Here is a 23,875-nt window from a genome sequence, read left to right on the forward strand (position 1 = left end):
CTCTATTGGTATTGAACTCAAAACCTTGGCTATGACTGATTTTGGTAATCTCCTTATACTGCTACAGTGTAAGCTCACTTAAGAATGTTTTTTATTTTTAACCTGTGAGATAATTTAATATATCAGAATAGAAAACATATATTCTGAAGAAAACAAATATATATATGCATATATATAGTATGTGTGTGTGTCTGTGTATATATATGTAGTGTACTCAAATCAAATATGCATATATTTTGAAGATAACATATTTTGAAGAAAACCAATGACATAAATATTCATATATGCCCACCAACCCCCATAAGAGGTAGAAAATTGTGAGTGCTTTAAAGGTTCCTTTGATCTCCTTTCTGGTTACATCCCTCTCACCTCTGGGCAACCACTGTGTTGTTACACTTTGTAAAAATCATTCCCTAGTTTCACGTGTAAGTGTTTATTCTATGTATGTCTTTGTCTCTAACAAAAAATTTGTGATTTACTTTTGCTGATTTTTGTTTCATTTGTAGAAATAGAAAGATACATTCTTCTATGATTTCTTTCTTATTCAAAATTATGGTTATGAGATTTGTTCATGCTGATACAGATGACATTTTTATTACTTCCAATTTTTTTCATATGAAAATGCCTTGAACATTATTGTGTAGGAGTGTCACACAAATGAGCAAGAGTTTCTTTGGGGCACACACTTGGAACTCAAACTGCCTCCTTGTAGGATATGTATATGCTAACTTTTATTAGTTACAGTTTGCAAATGGCAGTATCCATTTATACTCCCACCAGCAGCTTGGAAGAACAGCACCTGTTCCACATCCTTGCCCATGTTGGTATTACCAGACTTTCCCATTTTGCTTGTGATCTCAGGTCACCTCTAGTTCCAGGCTTCTGTCTCTCAAAAGCTCTTTCTGTAATACACACCTCAACTCATCCTGTAACTCTATTTTAACACAAAATATACACATGCAAAATAGCTATGGTTGTAGAAGACTTTCTTGAAGATTTAGAGGGAAAAAGAAGAGTTTCTTTTGTTGTTGTAGTAGAGAAAACACATTCAAGTCATGTCAATTGGCATCCTCCAACTTAACACATTGTTCTAAAGCCTCAAGCAAATAAAGTTTCTGGTATCATCCTGTTTTAACCTTTTTTCTTTTAAGATAATCTTTCTCATTCCTTTCCTTCCATATTCCCAGAATGCCCCAAATTTCCAATTCAGCTTTCCTTATCTGTTAGTTTCAAATTACAATTTAAAACTTTTAGGATATTCAGATAAAAGGGTCTTTTCTTTAAACAAATCAATCCTCTCCAGAAAGCTGCTTTGATTATAAACAGTAAACTCACCATCCTCCAATTTATAATAGAGTAAATTAGTAACATTTATTAGTTTTTAAAAAAGATATATTTATTTATTTGAAAGGCAGAGAGAAAGAGGGAGAGACAGAGATAGACAGACAGACAGACAGACAATCCATCTACTGACTCACTCCCCAAATGGCTAAAGTAGCCAGGGCTCAGCCAAGCTGAAGCCATGGCCAGGAACTCCATCCAGATCTCCCGTATGAGTGGCAGGGGCTCAAATTTTTGGGCTAAACTCCACTGCTTTCCCAGGCATTTTAGGGAGCTGGGTTAGAAGCAGAGCAGCTGAGATTCAAACAAGCACTTTAATATGGAATGCTGGCATCACAAGCAGTGGTTTAATCTGTTGCACTACAATGCCAGCCAACATATAAGTTTTGAAGTATGAAAATTAAAAGTGGGGGCTGGCGCCATGGCTCACTTGGTTAATCCTCTACCTGTGGCACCGGCATCCCATATGGACACCGGGTTCTAGTCCTGGCTGCTCCTCTTCCAGTCCAGCTCTCTGCTGTGGCCTGGGAAGGCAGTGGAGGATGGCCCAAGTGCTTGGGCCCTGCACCCATGTGGGAGACCAGGAGGAAGCATCTGGCTCCTGGCTTTGGATAGGTGCAACGTTGGCTGTAGCGGCCATTTGGTGAGTGAACCAACGGAAGGAAGACCTTTCTCTCTGTCTCCTTCTCTTACTGTCTATAACTCTACCTGTCAAATAAAAAGAAAATTAAAAGTGAAATGATCTGAAAAATAATAGTAGCTACCATTTTTTGAATATATATGTGGCATCAGCACTGAGTATAAGGCAATTAGTATGGGTTTAATCCTCACAACTGCCTTAGAAAGTCAGTGATATTTATATAGTCGGTGAGTAGTGGCACTGGGATCCAGTCCATCCAATCTCATGAGCATTTATTGTTCAATTGCATTTGACTCACTCCATTTATTGTATTTAATTCCTTTCTCAGTTCTAAATTCTATGTGGTGAATACTCTGAGGGGACTTCAAAAAGTTCATAGAAAATGAACTCAGAAAACAGGTTTATTTAAATGCAGAGCTTTTTATATTTATGCAGAAGAGTGGTCTTCAAAATTTTCATGGAATATGCTTATTGTGAAAAAACTGTGCATGGACTTCAAGCATATTTTGCACCAAGATGAACTTACCTCCATTTCATTTTTCCATGAGCTTTCTGAATTTTGCTTAAATGTTTGTAATTTAACCTTCAACTAAAAGGGATAATATGTGATAGACTTAGGCAGAGAATCATTTTCATTCTGTAAGGAGAATGTGTTGTAAATTCTATCATAATTTTAAAGGGGAGAGTTGCATGTATATTTTTCTTTTTCTTTTCTTTTTTTTGCATGTATATTTTTTTAAAGGGTCACATTTAGACAGTTACAGAGCAGAGAAAATAATAAGGAGGAACATTTCTGAGTCAGTTGAAAGGTAGCTATGCCCAAAGTCTGCAGTGTCTAAGCAACAGGAACAATTTCCTAACAGTGTGATCCTGACATTCATTTTCCTCAGCAGGGCTAAGTTTTTGGATTGGCATCTGAAATGCCTTCCCAGTCACTTAATGTGAGGTTGTTTGTCAGAAACAAAGAAATTATAGCTTATAGCCTGTTATTGAGTGAGGACTAGAGAAGTTTTCAGGATCTAGCCTGAGGAAAGTGAGTTGGAAGCAACAGACGATCCCAGTCATCTAAGTGCTAACCCCAGATATGGGTCAGGAGGAGTGAATGTCTTTAATACTTCAAATAAATTGACCTAGGCAGAGTCCACTAGGTATTCAGGTGTCTGCTAGGTGGAAGGTGATGTTTGGCCTATTGGAACATAAATAGTAAATAAGCATAAAGCAGAATTAGCCCACCTCTCTTATAATCTGTTTTGTTGATTGCATTGGGGTTTATCCAGTACAACCCTGGACCCTATTCTGAATATTTATATTGATGTCATCTCTCTATAAGTAGAGAAGAGGATGAGAGAGAGAGAGTGCGAGATATATCAGATTCTTTTTTTTTTTTTTTGACAGGCAGAGTGGACAGTGAGAGAGAGAGACACAGAGAAAGGTCTTCCTTTTACCGTTGGTTCACCCTCCAATGGCCGCTGCGGCCAGCACGCTGTGGCCAGTGCACTGCGCTGATCCAAAGTCTGGAGCCAGGTGCTTCTCCTGGTCTCCCATGTGGGTGCAGGGCCCAAGGCCTTGGGCCATCCTCCACTGAAGACCCGGGCCACAGCAGAGAGCTGGACTGGAAGAGGGGCAACCGGGACAGAATCCGGCGCCCCAACCAGTACTAGAACCCAGTGTGCCGGCGCTGCAGGTGGAGGATTAGCCTATTGAGCCACGGTGCTGGCGGCCGAGAGATCAGATTCTTTTGGGTTGCCTTTTCTCTTACCATCTACAATATAAAAAACTAGAATTTTAGCACTTTTTCAAGTCAAACAGAGTTAGAAAGTTGAATCTACTGCCAGATCACATAGAAAACTCTAAAAGATATTCCAAAACATCTGATTGCTTCATATGACCTATTTGTATCTCCATTCCCTTCTGTTATATGGGAAATCTGGAGCCAAATGCTTGTGGCTCTCTGTTAGTGTCTCTTTGTTAATTTACTCACTTCTGTGCTAAATGCTGACATTAAAGGAAAATGAAGATTTGTATATACAAAGGCATTTTGATGCCATATCACAGGCTTAACAAAGCATAATCATAGGAAGAACTCTTTCCTTATACTCCTGCAGGTCTGGTCTTTATGAGAGGTACAGTATTGTGTTAGTAAACGTTTTTGTCTTTTTGAGAAGATATGAAAAAAGTGTACATGTTAAAGAATCCATGACAGAAATATTACAGGTATATTCAAAACCTTAATTTGATCATGCCAATTTTTTTTTGTCTATGTAGGTGAAAGTGAATAATGATTTTAACTATGAATTTTATGACAGTAGCTGGTCTTATGTAAAACATACATCAACAGAACATACATCATCTAGTAGACGCAGTTTCTTATTTAGTTCATCATCATCTTCTTTACATAGTCATACTTCACATAATAATGAAATCCATAAGAAAAAGGTGAGTGTGAAATATCAGCTAACTTTCCCATATTTTAGTGGTTTTAGGTACTGCTAACAATACAGAGGTTTATTTGTAAAAAGGATCAGCTTTCCTATTTAAATTAGGTTATGATATCTCCTTTAAGAGACAATACAGTACATTTCTTTAAAGGGTACAAGATAGTGTTGTTAATTCTCTTTGAAAATATATTTATTTCTGCTTTTAATTTTCTCATTAAAATGTTTGTTCTTATTTGAAAATCTTATAAAAATGTGTTACCCTGAAATCTACTTTAAACTAGCCTAAGTTCTTCATTCATGATTACTAATGCTACTATTTTAAGTTTTACACATGATTTTTAAAAATAAATGCTTAAATGTGCTTTTTAAATGTTAATGCTGGAGGTTCTTTTTCGGTTTTGAGAAAACAAATTTTGATTTGAGGCAGTTAGGAGAACTTATTTTTACCTAATTTGTTGTTTTGAAATACTAAAACATTCATCTCGGGACACCTGAACAGTGGAGATGGATTGTACAGATTGATATACACTTATAGCTGAAGAATTGCTTCAGGCAGATCATTCTTAACAATCTGCATACTTCACCTCAATCTCAAAGTCAATAACTTGATTAATAAATCATGCAAAGGAAATGTAACTTATATTGATTTCATTTGTTTTATGATTAAGAAGCTGGCTGTGGGAATATGAACTCTAAAAATGTTACATCTTTATATTCTATTGTTTGCATATGGGGATTTGGTATAATAAGGTTGTTCTGTCTTGGATATCATGAAAGGATGCTTACAAATTGTTTAAAATACCTTATTGTAAAGTAGCTTAACCTATAAAAAACCCATTGTGGGAGACAAATTACATGGTCATCCTACCTGTAAGTCATTGTGAAGTTGTGGATCCAAGGAATACATTATTATATATTTATTAGTGGGACTATTTAACAGTTGAAGTTGATTTTCTTCTCCCTGTTGAGGAAGGCATAGCAACTTGGCCTTAGAGCTCTAGAGGTCACATATAGAAGACATTACCATGATATGTCACTAAGATATTCCTATTTGAGACTCCAAAAATTTCTTAGCTTGATCAAGAGAGTGGACCCAGAAGGACCTCATCTTGCATCCAGTTGAAATTCATATAGTCTGAGTAGATTGGAGGTAGCAATTGATGGAAACATTGGTAGCAGAATATTTTCATTGCCTTTCTATCCTAAAATTTCTTTTACCTTTTCTTCTTCCCATAGAGTTATCAACTGATGGTTGTTCAGAACACTGTTGAAGTGGCTCAGTTCATTAATAACAATCCGGAATTTTTGCATCTTGCTGAGCCATTCTGGAAGGAACTCTCACATCTTCCCTCTCTGTATGAATACAGTGCTTACCGAAGATTAATCGACCTGTATGGGACACATTATCTGCAGTCGGGGTCCTTAGGAGGAGAATACAGAGTTCTATTTTATTTGGATTCAGAAAAAATCAAGCAAAGTGGTATAGTATTGAGGAATTGTTATCTAAAACCTCTCCGGGAATTTTAATGGGGAAATAATGTGTAGTTTCACTTTTGAGGTTTAAAATAAAGCTCAAATAGAGATTTATTTTTAAATATGACAAATAAAGATTTAAATTGCAAAGGAGTCTAAAATTGCAAGTATCATCATACCCAACTCAGAATCTTACAGATTTTAAGAAAATACTGCCTACTCTTTTGGATAATACCCTGAGTTAAACCATTGTCATTATGTGTAATCTGCAGAGAGTGTTGGTTGAATTTTTAGAATACTTTCTAACTTTTCCTATTTCTCAAATTAAGAAATTATTTCACAAGGAAAATTGAGAAATTTAAAAATATTTTTTTTATTAAACTTTTATTTAATGAATATAAATTTCCAAAGTATAGCTTATGGGTTACAATGGCTTCCCCCTCCCAAAACCTCCCTCCCACCCACAACCCTCCCCTTTCCCGCTCCCTCTCCCCCTCCAACCACATCACGATTCACTTTCAATTCTCCTTATATACAAAAGATCAGTCCAGTATATATTAGGTAACGATTTCAACAGTTTGCCCCCACATAGCAACACAAAGTGAAAAAAAAAATACTGTTGGAGTACTAGTCATAGCATTAAATAAGAGTGAACAGCACATTAAAGGCAGAGATCCCACATAATATTTTTTTAAAAATTAATTAATTTTCTATGCCATTTCCAATTTAACACCAGGTTTTTTTTTTTTTTCAAAAATATTTTAAAGAACTGTTTGTCTTCCATCTGCTGGTTCACTCCCCAAGTGGCTGCAATGGCTGGAGTTGCACCAGTCCGAAGCCAGGAGCCAAGAGCTTCTTCTGGGTTTCCCATGTGTGTGCAGGGGCCCAAGGACTTGGGCCATCTTTCTTTCTTTCTTTCTTTCTTTCTTTCTTTCTTTCTTTCTTTCTTTCTTTCTTTCTTTCTTTCTTTCTTTCTTTCTTTCTTTATTTTTTGACAGGCAGCGTGGACAGTGAGAGACAGAGAGAAAGGTCTTCCTTTTTGCCGTTGGTTCACCCTCCAATGGCCGCCGCGGTAGGCGCGCTGCGGCCGGCGCACCGCGCTGATCCGATGGCAGGAGCCAGGTGCTTCTCCTGGTCTCCCACGGGGTGCAGGGCCCAAGCACTTGGGCCATCCTCCACTGCACTCCCTGGCCACAGCAGAGAGCTGTGGGCCATCTTCTACTGCTTTCTCAGGCCATAGCAGAAAGCTGGATCGGAAGTGGAGCAGCCTGGTTTTGAACTGGTGCCCATATGGAATGCTGGCACTGCAGGCAGTGGCTTTACCTGCTATGCCACTGCACTGGCCCCACAAATAAATAATTCTTTAAAAAAAAAAAAGACAACAAAATGAGAAAATTTCCGGAAAGTAATGGGGAAGCATAAAAGAAAGGTTTTTATTTTTAGGGGTGTCAAGGGGAAACTCAATACAAGAGTAGTCTGATTGAGGCTATTTTAACAGTAAACTTACATGAGAAAAATGTATTTTCAACTTTATTATTTTCTAACCTACTTTCAGGAAAATACAATGGAAGAATTCCAATTCATAAAGGTAGAAATTGTCACATTCTAATGTTAGGAGTCATGGAAAGCAAATATTAGGAATCACAGATATTAAAGATGGGGAGCTTGAGCCAGTAGAACTAGGGTTTTAGGAATTAGTTTCCATAGAACTAGAAATCAGCTTTTGAAATCTCAAGTGGATAGGTTATTATTATGTTCCTACTTTTACCATTTTGTTATATGCCTAAGAAGTTTACTGAAATGGGCATAAGATATCAGTTTTTGGGGTGTTAAATTTCTGCTCCATTGTTTTCTGTAGAAATCTCTCCTGCTTCTTCCCCCACCTGGTATTCTTCTCCCTATAGCCAGAGTGAACAGAAGGAAAATACCAAAAGTAAAATATCCTTTTTTTCTGATCCTTGGCCCTTCTAGAGTACTTGAAAAAAATACTTATCATGTCACTCTTAATTAGTCACAGTAGCAGGAAGCATTCTCCTGCTGTTCCTACTCCTCAACCTGGCTTTATTTCAAAGGAAGTCTTCAGTGAATGCAGAAATTAAGCACCTCTGTTTTACATCTTTCCTTTCCAGGTTTTTCTTCAGTAGACCAGAAGAAATGCACTTCTTCAAAATTCCAATTTTTGTTTACCTCATCAGAGCATTCATGCAAAGACCTGGAAAATGCTTTAAAATCAGCTTCAGGTAAGTGAGAAGCAATTTGCATTACAAACTTAGTCTCCTTGTTCCTCTGTCTCAATGAATTCTTGGTCTCCAAAGGCTTTTGAAGCTTTAACAGCTGTTCTGCCTTGTAGTTTTAATCTCTTTGGTTGTTTTTACCTCTGCTCTCTATTTCATATGTCATGGAAGTAAGACATCATGCAGGGTGGGATTTCCTTGGGTATCTACACTGTTTTGGAAATAGGTTCTCAACATAACACTGTTTTACTTCCCCATAATGGTTGGCAGCCTGGTGTAGAGAAGTGTCAGTGTCAGAGGAAAGTTTGGTTCCATATTGTCATAAGGATACTTAGTGAAGTATAAGGTTTCTTCTGAAGCTGCTGTTGGTGGTGGTGGTGGAGGTGAGAGTGGGGAAGGTTGTTGGTTGATTGAGGAAGGAACTGGAAGGTTAAGTTGACTGTGAAAGTTCCATGGTAAGGAGTTCACATTTCATCCTGATGACTATCAGGTACCATTAGAAGATTAATAAGACAAGTGATTAAAGATTACATAGATAAAGTTATAGAGAAAGAAGAGAGATGGATAAAGAATTATCTTATAGGATAAGAAACAGAAATGGAAATTAAAGGAGAAGAAAGAAGTCAAGTGAGATAAGGACTGAAATATTTCCATTGGGTTTGGTGATTAAGACTTAATTTTCATAAAGTAGATTTTGAAGTGAAGTAGGGATGGAAATAAGACATCAATGCATTGTGGGAAGACAGGTTTGAGTAGTATTAGAACTTAAATTCTCCTGGGGTGATGGCAGACATTGGGGTGAAGGTGAAGACTGACCATTGTGCCATACTTGTCAGTAAAGAAGCAGGGATTCTCAGGATGCTGGTAGATGGTTTTTTTTTTTTTTTTTTTTTTTTTTTTTTTTTGACAGGCAGAGTGGACAGTGAGAGAGACAGAGAGAAAGGTCTTCCTTTACCGTTGGTTCACCCTCCAATGGCCACTGCGGCCGGCGCGCTGCTGCTGGCGCACTATGCTGATCTGAAGCCAGGAGCCAGGTGCTTCTCCTGGTCTCCCATGCGGGTGCAGGACCCAAGGACTTGGGCCATCCTCCTCTGCACTCCCGGGCCACAGCAGAGAGCTGGCCTGGAAGAGGGGCAACCGGGACATAATCCGGCACCCTGACCGGGACTAGAACCCAGTGTGCTGGCGCCGCTAGGCGGAGGATTAGCCTATTGAGCCACGGCACAGGCTGGTAGATGATTTCTAGAAAAAGGGAAATCATTTTTAAGAAAAGCTGTTTTAAGTACTCATTCACTAATTTCATTCATCAACTATTATGGAATCCACAGTATGTGCTAAAGATTGTTCTAGGCACTGGGGGATACGAAGTGAATATGCCAGATAAAGTGTTTGCTTTCATTGAATAGACATGACAAAGGAGGATAAGTTTCTGATGGAGGTGGAACAAATAATGATCTAGACATGGAAATGGGAGTGGGAGCTTTGGGAAGAGGTTGATATTAGTCACCAGCTGGGTTGGTATTTGGAAACTTCTCCCTGATTTGATTTGATTTTGTACTTAACACAAAGCACATGCTATAAGCCCAGCAAAATTTTAAGCAATTATAAGCATTATACCTGTCCTACCTTATAGTTACATATTTTTTCAGATCCCCATTTTACAAATAGGGACATCAAAAAACAGAAAGGTGCCCAAGATCATAGTTAGTGAGAATCAGACATGAGATGCAAATACATGCAATCTGGGAATTCTCTGTTGCCTTTTCCAGGAGAAAAGAGGTTGAATGAAGAGCACAGTAGGATGTGGAGAGGGAGGCTGTGGGTTTAAAAATAACATACGAATGATTTCATAGAATATGGTTTTTATTAAACAGGTGTGCCAGTTAAGGTAGTGATTGTCAAGCAATAGTATGAGTGAGGCTACTTGCAGAGGCCTGTTTCAATGTTGACTCCAAGGCTTATACTCTCAAACTTTCTCTGAGAGGTCTTGGCTGGTGCTCAGAAATCTGCAGTTACCCCATGTGTTTGGATTCAGTAGTTCAGACACTAACCTTGCTGATACACTGGTTAAAAGGTGACAATTTGCATATTAAAGACCTATCTAATAATAAAAATGAAGAAGCAGTCAGTCAATTTATTAAAAATATCAGGCTTTAAAAATTTCTGATTATAAAGATGTCACAAAATTTTGATAGTTGTAAGAGAGGTAATAGAAATTCAAATGTGATCTGTGCGATTAGGAATTTCTAGTCATGATTTGTCTAACAATCAAATTACAAATAGACATAAAAAATTTCTGAAATTAGGAGACACATAAAAGAATTTAACTAGCATTTAAACTTTTCAGAACACTTTTCATGTGTTAGGTAATACATTACTATTAATTAACAGCTTTTTATTTATTATTAGTAGATCATACTCAATAAATTGTTTTCCTTCCAACATCTTTTTTGAAAACTTTCAGACATACAGAAGAGTTGAAAGTACTTTTACTATGGTATAAGAATAATATAGCTGAAATAACTTATTGCTGTATTATAGTAATAATATACTCATATACCCACCTCCTAAATGCAATTATCATTTTGTTACAATGTTGTATGTACATATAGATAAAATTGATGATTTAGCAATATGTAAATATATATCTAAAACATTTATATTTTCTGAACCATTTGTGAGTAAATTTCAGACACTATATTTCCTCCCCTATATATATTCATATATTTTCTAAGAAAGACATTCATCTGTATAACACAATATTTCTATCACACAAAGAACCTTAAGAATATGAACAATTTTTAATACCATCTCCTGTGAACTGATGTATTAAAAATGATTTTGAAGACCAGTTTTAGGTTCATAGCACAATTGATCGAAAGTGTAGATTTCCCACATATCAGGATGCTTCAAAAAGTTCATGCATGGATTTCTTTTTTTTTTTTTTTAAGATTTATTTATTTATTTGAAAGGCAGAGTTATACACAGAGAGAAGGAGAGGCAGAGAGAGAGAGGTCTTCCATCCACTGGTTCACTCCCTAGTTGGCCACAACGGCCAGAGATATGCCCATCTGAAGCCAGGAGGCAGGGTCTCCCACGTGGGTACAGGACTTGGGCCATCTTCTACTGCTTTCCCAGGCCATAGCAGAGAGCTGGATCGGAAGTGGAGCAACCAGGGCATAAACTGGCACCCATATAGGATGCCGGCACTGCAGGTGGCGGCTTTACCCACAATGCCACAGTGCTGGCCCCTGCATTTCAATTCTTTTTGGCACCAAAATAAACTTACCTTTTAATCCATTTTTCCACAGAATTTTTTAAGCACTCTCATAGTGCCTTTTCCCACACATCTATAGCCTCCCCCATATCCATATCACCCAGAAGGGTGGAAAGAACATTTGTATAATTGATGAATCTGTAGTTCACATCATGACCATGCAAAGTCCATTATTTACATTGGAGTTTGCTGTTGGTGCTGTATATTTTATGGGTTTTGATGAGTGCATAAAGACATGGATCCCCCATTGTAGTATCTTGTAGAATACTTTCATAGCCCTCTGGTAACCGCTCATCTTTTTACTGTCTCCATAGTTTTGCTTTTTCCACCATGTCATACAGTTCAATGGATTATTTTTCAAGACTTGATAGGCTTTCTACCTTCATGTCTTTATTTCATTTTGTTTGTGCTTCATGACTTATTTCACTTGATTTCTCCTGCGTAGGAACTCAGAATAATGTGTTGCAAGGGGACCCATATGTCATCGGAGGAGAGTCAGGCTTTATAGCTGGCCTTAGTTTCCTAGAGCTGGATAATCCTTCTGGAAATAAAAGGCGATATTCTAAGTGGGCACAATCTGTGCCTCGTGTTCCCCAAGTCATCAAACAAAAGGTATGTGATGCTCTGTTTAAAGAAGTAGGAAGCATTGTGTTTATTTGCATTGGGCAAATGAGATTAAATTAAGGTGGTTGAGCAGAGATGGCTGTAATTAGCATTTTCTGTATTCCAATTATGTTTTGTATAGTAAAATGAATGCATACATAATAATAAGAAACAAAAGGTGCAGTATCTAGTATGTTCATATTTCAGTTTTAAAGGTTAAATGTCTTGTAAATCCCAAGAGAAATTAATGGCAACATTTGCATTTTTAACTTTTGACCTAAACTTGATTATGTTTTCATTGATCCCTAACTCAGAGGAATGATAGATTCTTGTCAGAGGAATGCAATTAGGCTTGTCTGCTGTTCATCTGCCAGATCATCTTTCTTCCTGTGGCCATGGCTCATGGACTCCTGAAGCCAGAGCCAAACTGGATAGCAGAATTTGATTCAGTCAATTCTTTTACAACACAATGTATGTATTCCTGTGCAAAACATCACAGTAAAGACCACAGGGCTTATGGGAAAAATGGGGTCAGGGACATAGTTCTCTAAAACATCATCTGTGACACTCATAAGAAAGTTGATGGGCACTGCTAAAGACAGTAACATAGTTTTATGCATGTTACATTATTAAGAAATGCAGATATGCTACCATAATGTGGCACATTCCCTAGAAAAAGGCCTAATGCCTGCTGGGTGTTAGAAGAGTTATCACTGTGAATGAACATGAAGCAGTAGGAGAGCAATCAAGAGTGCTTTCAGAGTTGTGACACCAGATATGGATGGGTGTAGTGTATACCACAGGCAGTGAATCAGTACAGATGTTTGTGGGGTGCATTTTCTATATTTCTATGTGATTTGATTCAGCTGTATGGCATTTTCTGTGTTCATTCTATGTTTTATGTGGATGAATTGCACATAAGAAAATGCAAAACTTATATATGCTCAAATTATTCCCTGATATGTCAACTCAATGGAACAAATTCATACTTTCAAAACAACTATTATAGTAGTACTGACATTATACTCTATTCCAATGTCCTAGGAAAGGACTGATTTTCAGAGATTAAGAGACTTGGACATATTTTATAAGCTAAAAAATTACAGTAGGTCTTCTGGTACCCTCCTAACACCGTACTGTACCCACTCACCTCCCAATAAGTGTGAGGCCAGGAGAGCTTTTCCCATGGAAATTCTTAACTTAAAGTGCCATCTGTTAATATTCAAAATGGACAACACTTGTATTCAGTGTCAGTGTTTCATATAAATCTTTAGAAATCCTAAACTGTTGGTTGCAGAAAAAGACATTCCTTCAGTCTCAACAATGCACTTCCATCCTTAATGTAAACTATGATAGTAGCTGGGCAAGAAAGGGACACAGAAAGAAAATATTCTATATAGGTATGAGTGCACTTCAAAAGATTTGTGGGAATAGAATTAAAAGATTAGTTTGTTTTGATGCAAAAAAAAATGAATTGAAATCCACAATAATGTGGAATCTTCAAAAAGTTCATGGAAATGGGTATTGTGGAAAAGCTATGCGTGGACTTCAAAATTTTCAAAATCCCTGAATGATTTATCTTTTCCTTTTCATTAACTTTTTTGAAGTGCTCTTGGATCTGACCATGCAAAACCACTGTGTTCAGAAGTTTAGCTCTCCAGAGCAAATGCTGCATATCTCCTCTGGGTTCTGTGCTTAGCCTGGAATGTGCTATTGTGGGAATAGTCTGCAGTGACTCCTTTTGTCCCTTATAACGTGTACCGTTAAAGGCTGGCCAGCACGCTTGTGATTTTGAAGTTGCTTTACTTCTGAAATATCCCATGCAGTGTGAAAAAGTCTACCTGTTTTACATTCTCTAGGAGGACAGTCTCTTGTCTCCATTTAAGAGCCATGCTAAAACTTTCAGAGTCAGGAAATTCAATTTTATTCATTTCTTGCTGTGATTTAAGTGCATTTCCTTATTGTCTGTCCTCTATAGAGGTGGTAATGTATTGTCTTCAAAATAATCTTCCATTAATTAGAAAATGAGTGTGCTGTTTTCTTTTTTCTTAATTTTAATTTTTCTTAAATTAGCTCTATCTTAATTTTATGTATGCACACAAATATAAAAAATATTCCTCCCTCATCTGATCCTTATCTCCTTTAGGTTTGTCTTGACTTTGCTGCAGAAGAGTGAATTGCTTTCTTTTTTGTTTGAACAAAAAACAGTTGTTCTGCAGTCCCCCCTTATTTTTGATTTTGCTTTCCAAAGTTTTTGTTAGCCATGGTCAACTTACATTAAAAAAAAAATTAAATGGGAAATCCCAGAAAAAAATCATAAATTTGAATAGCTTTTATTGTAGTACTGTTAAATTGTCCTATTTTATTATGAATTATTGTTGTTATTACCTTAACGTGTATAATTTATAAATTAAAAATTTTATCATAGGTATGTATGCATAGGAAAAAACAATAAGCTCAGGGTTGGGTACTATGCACGGTTTCAGGCATCCACTGGGGATCTTGGGAGTATTCCCAGTGGATAAGGGGGGTACTATTGTAGTCAATATAAGAGAGACTTCCGATTTTGTTTGAATGGAGATTCTGCCTAAATGTGAAAAGAAAAATATGTACACTGAAGGCTCTAGTTACTGACTCTGATGTCTTTATCTGCACAGCTGACACCTTTATATGAGCTGGTAAAGGAAGTACCTTGTGCCTCTGTGAAAAGACTGTACTTGAAACGGGCTCTGGAGGAGTATCTGGATGAGTTTGACCCCTGCCACTGCCAACCTTGTCAAAATGGTGGCATGGCCACCATTGTGGGGACTCAGTGTCAGTGCCATTGCAAACCGTATACATTTGGTGCAGCGTGTGAGCATGGAGTCCTCGTAGGAGACCAAGCAGGTCGGTCCTCTGGGTTTTCTCCTAGTCAAGTTGCACACTGAGAAGGGAATTACTCTTCTCTGCACCCTGAGATGTACATTTCTGTGAATAGAGAATTTAGAATCTCCTCTTTCCCATCTCCCTGTTGTAGCTACTGTGGTTAAGACCCTTTGCAGTCTTTCTATTTAACCATTGGAATTAATAGCCCCGCTGTGCCCTCTACTCCCTATTTTCTATTAGAGTAGAATTACAGTTAAGCCATTTTCCATCCTTCAATAATTGTCTCAAGATTTTGTTAACAAGGTCTATGGAGCTTGGGTTTGTATTGCTCAACATTTCTAATGGCAAGCTCTTTGAAGCATCACTGTTTCTGCTTTGTATTATGCACCATCATTAATCATTAACAAATATTTGTTGAACATCTGCTGAGTGCTCAACATGGTGCATGGTGCTTCAAACATTTAGCACAGGGCTGTGTGAAGTTGGCTTTTGGAGTAGTTGAACTCTAATTATGATTTTTATTTATTTATTTATTTTTTTAAATTTTTTTATCTTTTATTTAATGAATATAAATTTCCAAAGTATAGCTTATGGATTATAATGGCTTCCCCCCCATAACTTCCCTCCCACCCGCAACCCTCCCCTTTCCCACTCGCTCTCCCCTTCCATTCACATCAAGATTCATTTTCAATTCTCTTTATATATATATATTTATTTTTACATTTATTTATATGTTCCTGTCCTCTAGAAAGCTCGTTCCTTAAGGTCAGAGCTGTTTGATTCTTTATTCTCAGAGCCTGATATATGGCTTGACTCATAGAAGTCACTAAGTAAATGTTTGATAAATTAATAAATACATGACTAGACTATGGTTGCTTATAGACAAATGTCAGGAAAGCCTGCTGGATCCCAACTGTTTACCCAAATGCCCCATGCTGGTAAATTGAAATTCCATCACTGTGATTTATTCCTTTGTAGTTTAGGTTTCCAGGTTATATATTAAAATGACATCATTCTCTGCTTATAAGAATTTGGGTAGCAATCACAATGTATTAATTTAACATTACCTCCTATTAACATACTTCAGGAGATGACTTTATTAAATACATTTCTAATTGCAGCAGTATGATGGTTAGAGGTTCCAGGGAAAATTACACAAAAGAATTTAGTTTTGGTTAGTGATGCAGAAGAGTAGGTGTGGAACTTGGGGAATGAGAGACGTGGTCCCCCTAGAATAGGAAGAACTAAGGAGCAACAAATAGGACACTCTTTGGGAGAATGGTTTCTGAGATCACTCTCTAGGAAAGCAAGTCTCTTAGAATATAGTACAAATTCTCTTGCTTTATGCATGAGATATCATGGGTGGTCAACGTGGGTTCAGGAGGTGCCTGTAGATTGGAGAATGTTGAAGAAAGCTAAAACTAGGGATTGAAAAATATTTTTCCTACTTAATGCATTTTCTCATTTTGTATAGTGCCAGCCTTGGGGTTAGTAGCCTAGCAGTACCCTGTAGATTATGTTGTCCTCACGCCCAGTCATTACTTTAACGACAGGAATTCGTTTGATTTACTGAGAGACTGTGGAGTAAGGAAAGGAGCCTGCATTCAACCAGAGGACCGGTTTACAATCTTGATGTGGCCCTTGGCTGCCATTACAACATTGGGCATAGCATTTAACCCATTTGTCTTACATTCCTTGTCTATTGAATGGAAATGGTAACAGATCTGCCCATGTTGATTCATTATTGTGAGAAGTAAGTAATTAGTACAATATACATGAAAGTGCTTTGAAATGATTATGATATAATCAGTAAATTTAATATTACTGCAAGAAATTCATTCTGAATTCAGACATTCTTAGTCAATGTATAGAACCATTCAGGCCACTGTAGAAAACCTAAGTGAACAGAATGAAGATGATCAGTCCCTGGAATTGTCCCTTCCCTCAGTAAGCACTTTAGCAGAAAGCATGACTCTAAGTTCTGAGGTCCTCCTCTCTCCAATAACTTAATGAGCAACCTCTTTTATCTTGCAGGAGGGATTGATGGAGGTTGGAGTTGCTGGTCCTCATGGGGCTCCTGTGTTCAAGGGAAGAAAACTAGACTCCGAGAGTGCAATAACCCTCCTCCCAGTAGGGGTGGGAAATCCTGTATTGGAGAAACCACAGAAAGCAGGCAATGTGAAGATGAGGAGCTGGAGCATTTGCGGTAATGGAGAGCAGCCCTTCTGGCAGATACATAGAACAGGGTGCCTTCTGCAATAAGTGTGAAATACACAATTCCTTCTACTCAAAGATTTAGAAGTGGGGTGGGTGTTTTGCCTAGTACTTAAGATGCCAGTTATGATGCTCAAGTTCCATATTGGATTACCTGGGTTTGAGACCCATGTCTGGCTCTTGACTCCAGCTTCCTGCTAATGTAGACACTGGGAGGTAGAGATGAGGTCTCAAGTGATTGTTTTCCTGGAGTTCACATGTAGATCAGAGTTCCCAGCTCTCGGCTTTGGCCTGAACTCATTCTTGGCTGCTGCTGGCATTTAGGATAGCAGCTCTATCTGTTTCTCAAAAAAGATATTAAATGGTAAATGGCACTTTTTATCAGTGATTGTTTTGTCCTTTATTGTTGGAGTGAGTTGAAGGAGCTAGAGGCAAACAATGGCCAACTTGAGCTTGTGTGCTTCAGATTTGCCTGACAGCAGTGTTACAAAAGCAGGGAAACTGGGAGCTGTCAGTTGAGGAATATATCCAGAAGCTTTGGCTTCAAGCAGACCTGCCACCAGCTTGCTGTGTGACGTTGTGCAAGTGACTTGCCACAACTCTGTAATTAGAATTACAGTAGTAAGTAAACCTATAATATGATATTGTTAGAATCCAATGGGGTTGATCATGTAAAGTAATTAATACAGTGCCTCGTACATAGTAAGCATTCAATAATGTTGTGTTGCTTTTCAGACATGCCTCTGTCTCTTATTCATGTACTTTTGGGATTAAGCATTAAGCCAGATAGATAATATCTTGACTGATTATCTCAGTTTTTTGGCACTAACTTCCAATTTTGCAAAGGATATTTCAAAATTGCTTAGTTGATCCATTATACCCCTGGGTCAGAATTTTTTGTGCCACACTCCACTGTTTTATGCTATTTTTATTAATCTCTTCTAATCACGAACCTGGTAAAAAATTCCAGTAAGTTGTTTGGAGGTTATGTGGATTAAAAATAGGTGAGGTGGGGCTCATGCTGTGGCGTAGCAAGTAAAGCTGCCACCTGCAGTGCCAGCATCCCATATGGGTGCGGTGCTGATTCAGGTTCTGGCTGCTCCACTTCTGATCCAGGTCTCTGCTGTGGCCTGGGGAAACAGTAGAAGATGCCCCACATCCTTGGGCCCCTGCACCCATGTGAGAGACCTGGAAGAAGCTCCTGGCTTTGGATTGGCCAGGCTCTGGCTGTTGAGGCCATTTGGGGAGTAAACCAGTGGATGGAGGACCTCTCTCTCTGCCTCTGCCTCTGCCTCTGCCTCTGTAACTCTACCTTTCAAATAAATAAATTAAAAAAGCTTAAAAAATAATTGAGTGCTCACTTTGGCAGCACATATACTAAAAAAAGAGAGAGTATTGACTTTGGAAAAAAAGATGAGGTGAGGTGTTTGGCATCTGGTAGGAGCATAGAGAGGTGATATGCCCTGTGGCTAGGTCTTCGGTGCTTTGCAGTACAACAATAATCAGTATCTCGGCTCAGAAGGAGGAAGACATTCTGGTAGGAAGAGAATGCTGGATTCAGTGCATGTAACTCTGGGAGGAAAAGGGTCCGGGAGGAGGTATCTGCCTGAGTGGGTGTATTTTCCCTGCCTTTAGAAATTTACAGAGAGGGGCACATCCTAAGGGAGGCATTGGAGGAATTTTCCTTATTCTTGGTTCTCAGAGGAGAGGAAGAATCCTCTTGCTCAGTACAAACAGGAAGATTATGATCACATTTCTGAGTTTCCTCAGACTGTTTCTTTTTTTTTTTTAAAGATTTATTTATTTATTTAAAAGTCAGAGTTACACAGAGAGAGAAGGAGAGGCAGAGAGAGAGAGAGAGAGAGAGAGAGAGAGAGAAAGGTCTTCCATCCAATGGTTCACTCTCCAGTTGGCTGCAATGGCCAGAGCTGCGCCAATCCGAAGCCAGGAGCCAGGAGTTTCTTCCGGGTCTCCCACGGGGATGCAGGGGCCCAAAGACTTGGGCCATTTTCTACTGCAGAGAGCTTGATTGGAAGTGGAGCAGCCGGGTCTTGAACCGGTGCCCATATGGGATGCCGGCTCTTCAGGCTAGGGTGTTAACCCGCTGTGCCGAGTGCCGGCCCCCATCCTCAGACTATTTCAAGAGGCTAGGAGTCCTGCTGAGTAGGAGACTGTACTCCCAGACTATTTCTGTTGCTTTCCCTCATATTCTGTGTCTATGGGGGTGGAGATAATACCGGTGGCATGTTGACCACAGAGGGACTATTGAAAACTGCTGTTTAGTGTAGATGTCATCACTGTTACAATCTTATTACAAGCTCCTCCTAGAGATGGTCATGGTGATGGTCAAGTGTCAGGACTGATATCAATGAGATGATCTTACAACTTCTGTTCTCCCATCTTACTTTAAGGCTTAGGGATTTTGAACCAAACTTTATCAAAACTTGCTTCACCAAAACTTGCTTCACATTCCTGCAAATGTGTACCCTGGGAGGCAGCAGTGACGACTCAAATGCTGAAGTCTCTACCACCTACATGGGAGACCTGAATGGAGTTCCAGGCTTCTGGTTTGGGCCTGGTCCAACCCTAAGTGTTGTGGGCATTTGGGGAGTTAAAAAGTGTATGAAAGATCTTTCTGTGTATTTATGTCTGCCTTTCAAATAAAAATAAAGGAATAAATAAAAAAAGTTTTAAGAAATAGGAAAACAATCGCATCAGTATACTTACATGAGTGGAGTTCCTTCAGACGAACAGGAAAAATTCAGTGTAGTAAAAATTATTTATTAAACTGTAGAAATCAGTCATATTAATCACGTCTCATTTCTTTTTTCTTTCAGATTACTTGAACCACATTGCTTTCCTTTGTCTTTGGTTCCAACAGAATTCTGTCCATCACCTCCTGCCTTGAAAGATGGATTTGTTCAAGTTGGTTATGAAAAATATTTTTTCTTTATAATACTCCAAGTTTTATCTCTCTGCTGAGGCTGTAATCTGTTTCCTTCCACTATGGTGAAGTGATGCTAAAAATATTTTGTATGTGCATTTTAATTTTAGTGGTGAGAGTTTCAGTTTGTGACTTTTATTCTTTGGCCCAAGGTGATCAGAATTTTGCAAAGGCAGTATTTCTTCTGTGGTATGGGGAATCAACACTGCTACCCAGTGAATTTAGAAATGTAATGTAATCATGCCACAGGGCTACTAAACATTGCCACTCTGGGCATTAAAATACACACCTATGAGCAATTTCTCAACTTAGTTTTGTTTATCGCCACTGAAAGACTGAAAGAAAGTTTTTTTTTTTTTAGCTCATGAATGTGAGGCTTGGGATGAAGTATTAGGTTTATTTCAGAAGTCAACACGATGTTTAGTCAGTGTCTGGTGTGATGTGGGTTGTTGTAGTTAGAGCAATTTTCTTGTTCAGGAAGGCACATGGATCATCTGCCACTTATCATTCTGGGGAGTTCCCTTGGCTCTAGGACATTTTTAATTAGTGCTGTTCTAAGTGCTTGTTAGGATGAAGCTTTGGCCCCAAATGTCACAGAAGTCTCTTCATGGCTCACACAGGATATATTGTTCATCAGGACTGTCAATGCTGCAAACCTTGCTTTCTTCATGAAGGCTTTGTCTCTCAAGTTCCAGATCCCTGAGCATATCTTATTGAGAGCTTGTTAAGTTTCCCCCAATTCTGATACTTTTGGAAGATGGAACCCACATGTGAGTGTGTGTGTGTGTGTGTGTATGTAGAGAGAGAGAGAAAATAAGCATAGCATCTGTAACACCCATGTTCTGTCATGACAGTCCATGGAGTTATTCAATGAAACACACGTGCAGAAAACAAGGCCAACCTAACTCTTAAACTTTAGTGAACAACAAAGCTATTATCCGAAACTCCAGTAATATGTGGAACCTTTTTGGGAGCCAGGGTTTCCAAACATTTCCCCATCGATTGGCTTTATGAGTATCATCCGGGAAACTCAAGAATATGTTTTTTTATTAATTAATTAATTAATTTATTTGAAAGGCAGAGTTACAGAGAGGCAGAGGCTGAGAGAGAGAAAGAGGGAGAGGTCTTCCGTCTGATGGTTCACTCCTCAAATGGCCTCAATGGCCAGAGCTGGGCCGATCTGAAGTCAGGAGCCAGAGCCAGGAGCCTCCTTTGGGTCTCCCACTGGGTGGGTGCAGGGGCCAAAGGATGTGATCCATCTTCTACTGCTTTCCCAGGCCACAGCAGAGGATTGGATTCAAAGCAGAGCAGCTGGAACTCAAACCAGCACCCATATGGGATGTCGGCTCTGTAGTCCTTGGCTTTACCTGTTGTGCCATAGTGCTGGCTCTGGGAACTCAAGAATAAACATTGCTGCTTACCCCTTGTCCTCTACCTTTTCTGATTTAATAAGTTTAGAGTACAGCCTGTGAGTCTGTTTTTAAAAAATTCTATGAGTGGATCTGATATAGGGCCAAATTTTGACACTGCTGAGTTAGACTCCTTCTTGGAGTCTCTTTGCCAGGTGGAGGAAGACCTTTGGAGCTAAAATCAAAGTAGAACATTTGCCCATCCCCATTTTCCTCAAAGCTCAACATCAACTTGGGCCCTCTGTTTCCTATGGGTTTCCAAGATGAAGGCAGATGAGGTCAGGAGGAGCAAGAGTGACAGGGAAAAGAAGTAGGCACCAAAACATCTTGTTCTGTTCCCTACAGCAGAGTGAGTCTAGGTATCGGCTGCAAGCCTTCCCTCAGACCTGAATTTCTCACTGATTTCTGGGTGACAGAGAACCAGATGGGTAAGGAAGATAGCCAAGAGAGACCCTCAGTTAGATGATTACCCCCCCCCCCACCACCACCACAAGCTCAGACTTCCAATTCTTCCCCACTTCACCATGAAAGCTCACTTCCTAGCGTTATAAGGCAATGAAATTTGAATCTGATGCAGCCTTAGCATTAATTCAATCCTTATTGGTGGAGTAGGAAAATATAAACATTCGGGTTTCCCTAAAAATTATCACTGCTGATAGGATTTGAACAGTTCTGGGTGTTCATGGTGGCATTTCATACGTAGAATTGCCAACGAGTAGTCCATAATATCTGGATATGAAGGGGTGACTGCCAAAGACATTTTCAAAATCTGAAAACAAACCACATTGTCTAAAAGTGTATGGGATAATATCCACTAAAGTAATTTTTATAAACTGCTTATACAGTGCTTGGTATTTTAGGAGCAATCAATGCCATTATAGTACATTGGCATTAATTGTTTCGTTTCAATTACTAATGACACTTGTGTTTTTGACTAGGACTATGCAGAGAAAAATATCATATAGACCATTTTCCAAATCAGTTATTTGAATGTAGGCTGCCTGATGATTACAAGAAGCTATGATTTATGGGCCAAATATGAAGAAACATTAATGTGAAATAGATAACTCTACTCTCCATCTTTTGTTTTTATTTAGGATGAAGGTACTGTATTTCCTGTTGGGAAAAATATAGTATACACTTGTAATGAAGGATACTCTCTTATGGGAGACCCTGTTGCTAGATGTGGAGAAGATTTGCAATGGCTTGTTGGGAAAATGCATTGTCAGAGTAAGTGTTATTGTATATTAGTGAACTTTTTGTCTCTATGGTTAAATACTTGAAACAAGGTCCTTGTTAGGGAGCAGATGTATTTTGTCTCACGATTTGTAAGGTCACAGTTCAAGGTTGGACAGACCTCTCTGGTTTGGGTGTCTGGTATGGCCAGAGGGTGGTACTGGCAGAGCATATGTGGAGGAAGGATCAGACGGTGAACCAGGAAGAAGAGAGCAAGTGGCCAGGCCTGACTCAGGCTTTTATAACCAACCCTCTCCTGAGAACTACCTGCTAAGAACATGTCCTCAGTGACCTCGGGATCTCTTATCTCCTAAAGGCCATAGTTGGGTTAGTTTCTAACTTTATTTATTTATTTTTTTGACAGGCAGAGTGGACAGTGAGAGAGAGACAGAGAGAAAGGTCTTCCTTTTGCCGTTGGTTCACCCTCCAATGGCCGCCGTGGTAGGCACGCTGCGGCCGGCACACCGCGCTGATCCGATGGCAGGAGCCAGGTGCTTCTCCTGGTCTCCCATGGGGTGCAGGGCCCAAGGACTTGGGCCATCCTCCACTGTACTCCCTGGCCACAGCAGAGAGCTGGCCTGGAAGAGGGGCAACCGGGACAGGATCGGTGCCCCGACCGGGACTAGAACCCGGTGTGCCGGCGCCACAAGGCGGAGGATTACCCTAGTGAGCCGCGGCGCCAGCTCAGTTTCTAACTTTAATTAGGTTAAATTTTCTAGCATAATTGGGTTAAGTTACTACCATTTTTTTTTGTAGTTTATTTATTTTAATGAATATAAATTTCCAGTGTACAGCTCATGGATTACAAAGGCGTCCCCCTCCCATAACTTCCCTCCCACCCGCAACCCTCCCCTCTCCTGCTCCCTCTCCCCTTCCATTTGCATCAAGATTCATTTTCAATTCTCTTTATATATAGAAGATCAATTTAGTATAAAGGTGTCAACAGTTTGCACTCACATAGACACACAAAGTGAAACATACTGTTTGAGTACTAGTTATAGCATCAAATCAAAATGTACAGCACATTAAGGACAGAGATCCCACATGAGGAGCAAGTGCACAGTGGCTCCTGTTGTTGACCCAACAAATTGACACTCTAGTTTATGGCACCAGTAACCACCCTAGGCTGTCGTCATGAGTTGCCAAGGCTATGGAAGCCTTCCAAGTTTGCTGACTCTGATCATATTTAGACAAGGTCATA

The 23,875-nt window shown here is 39.1% G+C and overlaps 1 protein-coding gene across 1 annotated transcript in view; it reads left to right on the forward strand.

Annotated features, from left to right (window-relative positions):
* The window catches only part of C7 (complement C7), a 69,672-nt gene that overhangs the window by 18,200 nt on the left and 27,597 nt on the right, over nt 1-23,875 (forward strand). Inside the window, exons 7-14 of the mRNA XM_062211767.1 lie at nt 4,247-4,417; nt 5,656-5,899; nt 8,022-8,132; nt 11,849-12,015; nt 14,664-14,892; nt 16,906-17,077; nt 19,923-20,010; nt 22,536-22,668. Coding sequence (XP_062067751.1) covers nt 4,247-4,417; nt 5,656-5,899; nt 8,022-8,132; nt 11,849-12,015; nt 14,664-14,892; nt 16,906-17,077; nt 19,923-20,010; nt 22,536-22,668 — 1,315 coding nt within the window. The remainder of the gene's footprint in view (nt 1-4,246; nt 4,418-5,655; nt 5,900-8,021; nt 8,133-11,848; nt 12,016-14,663; nt 14,893-16,905; nt 17,078-19,922; nt 20,011-22,535; nt 22,669-23,875) is intronic.

This window comes from Lepus europaeus, chromosome 15 (genome assembly GCF_033115175.1).
Source record: "Lepus europaeus isolate LE1 chromosome 15, mLepTim1.pri, whole genome shotgun sequence".
NCBI classification, from domain to species: Eukaryota; Metazoa; Chordata; class Mammalia; order Lagomorpha; family Leporidae; genus Lepus; species Lepus europaeus.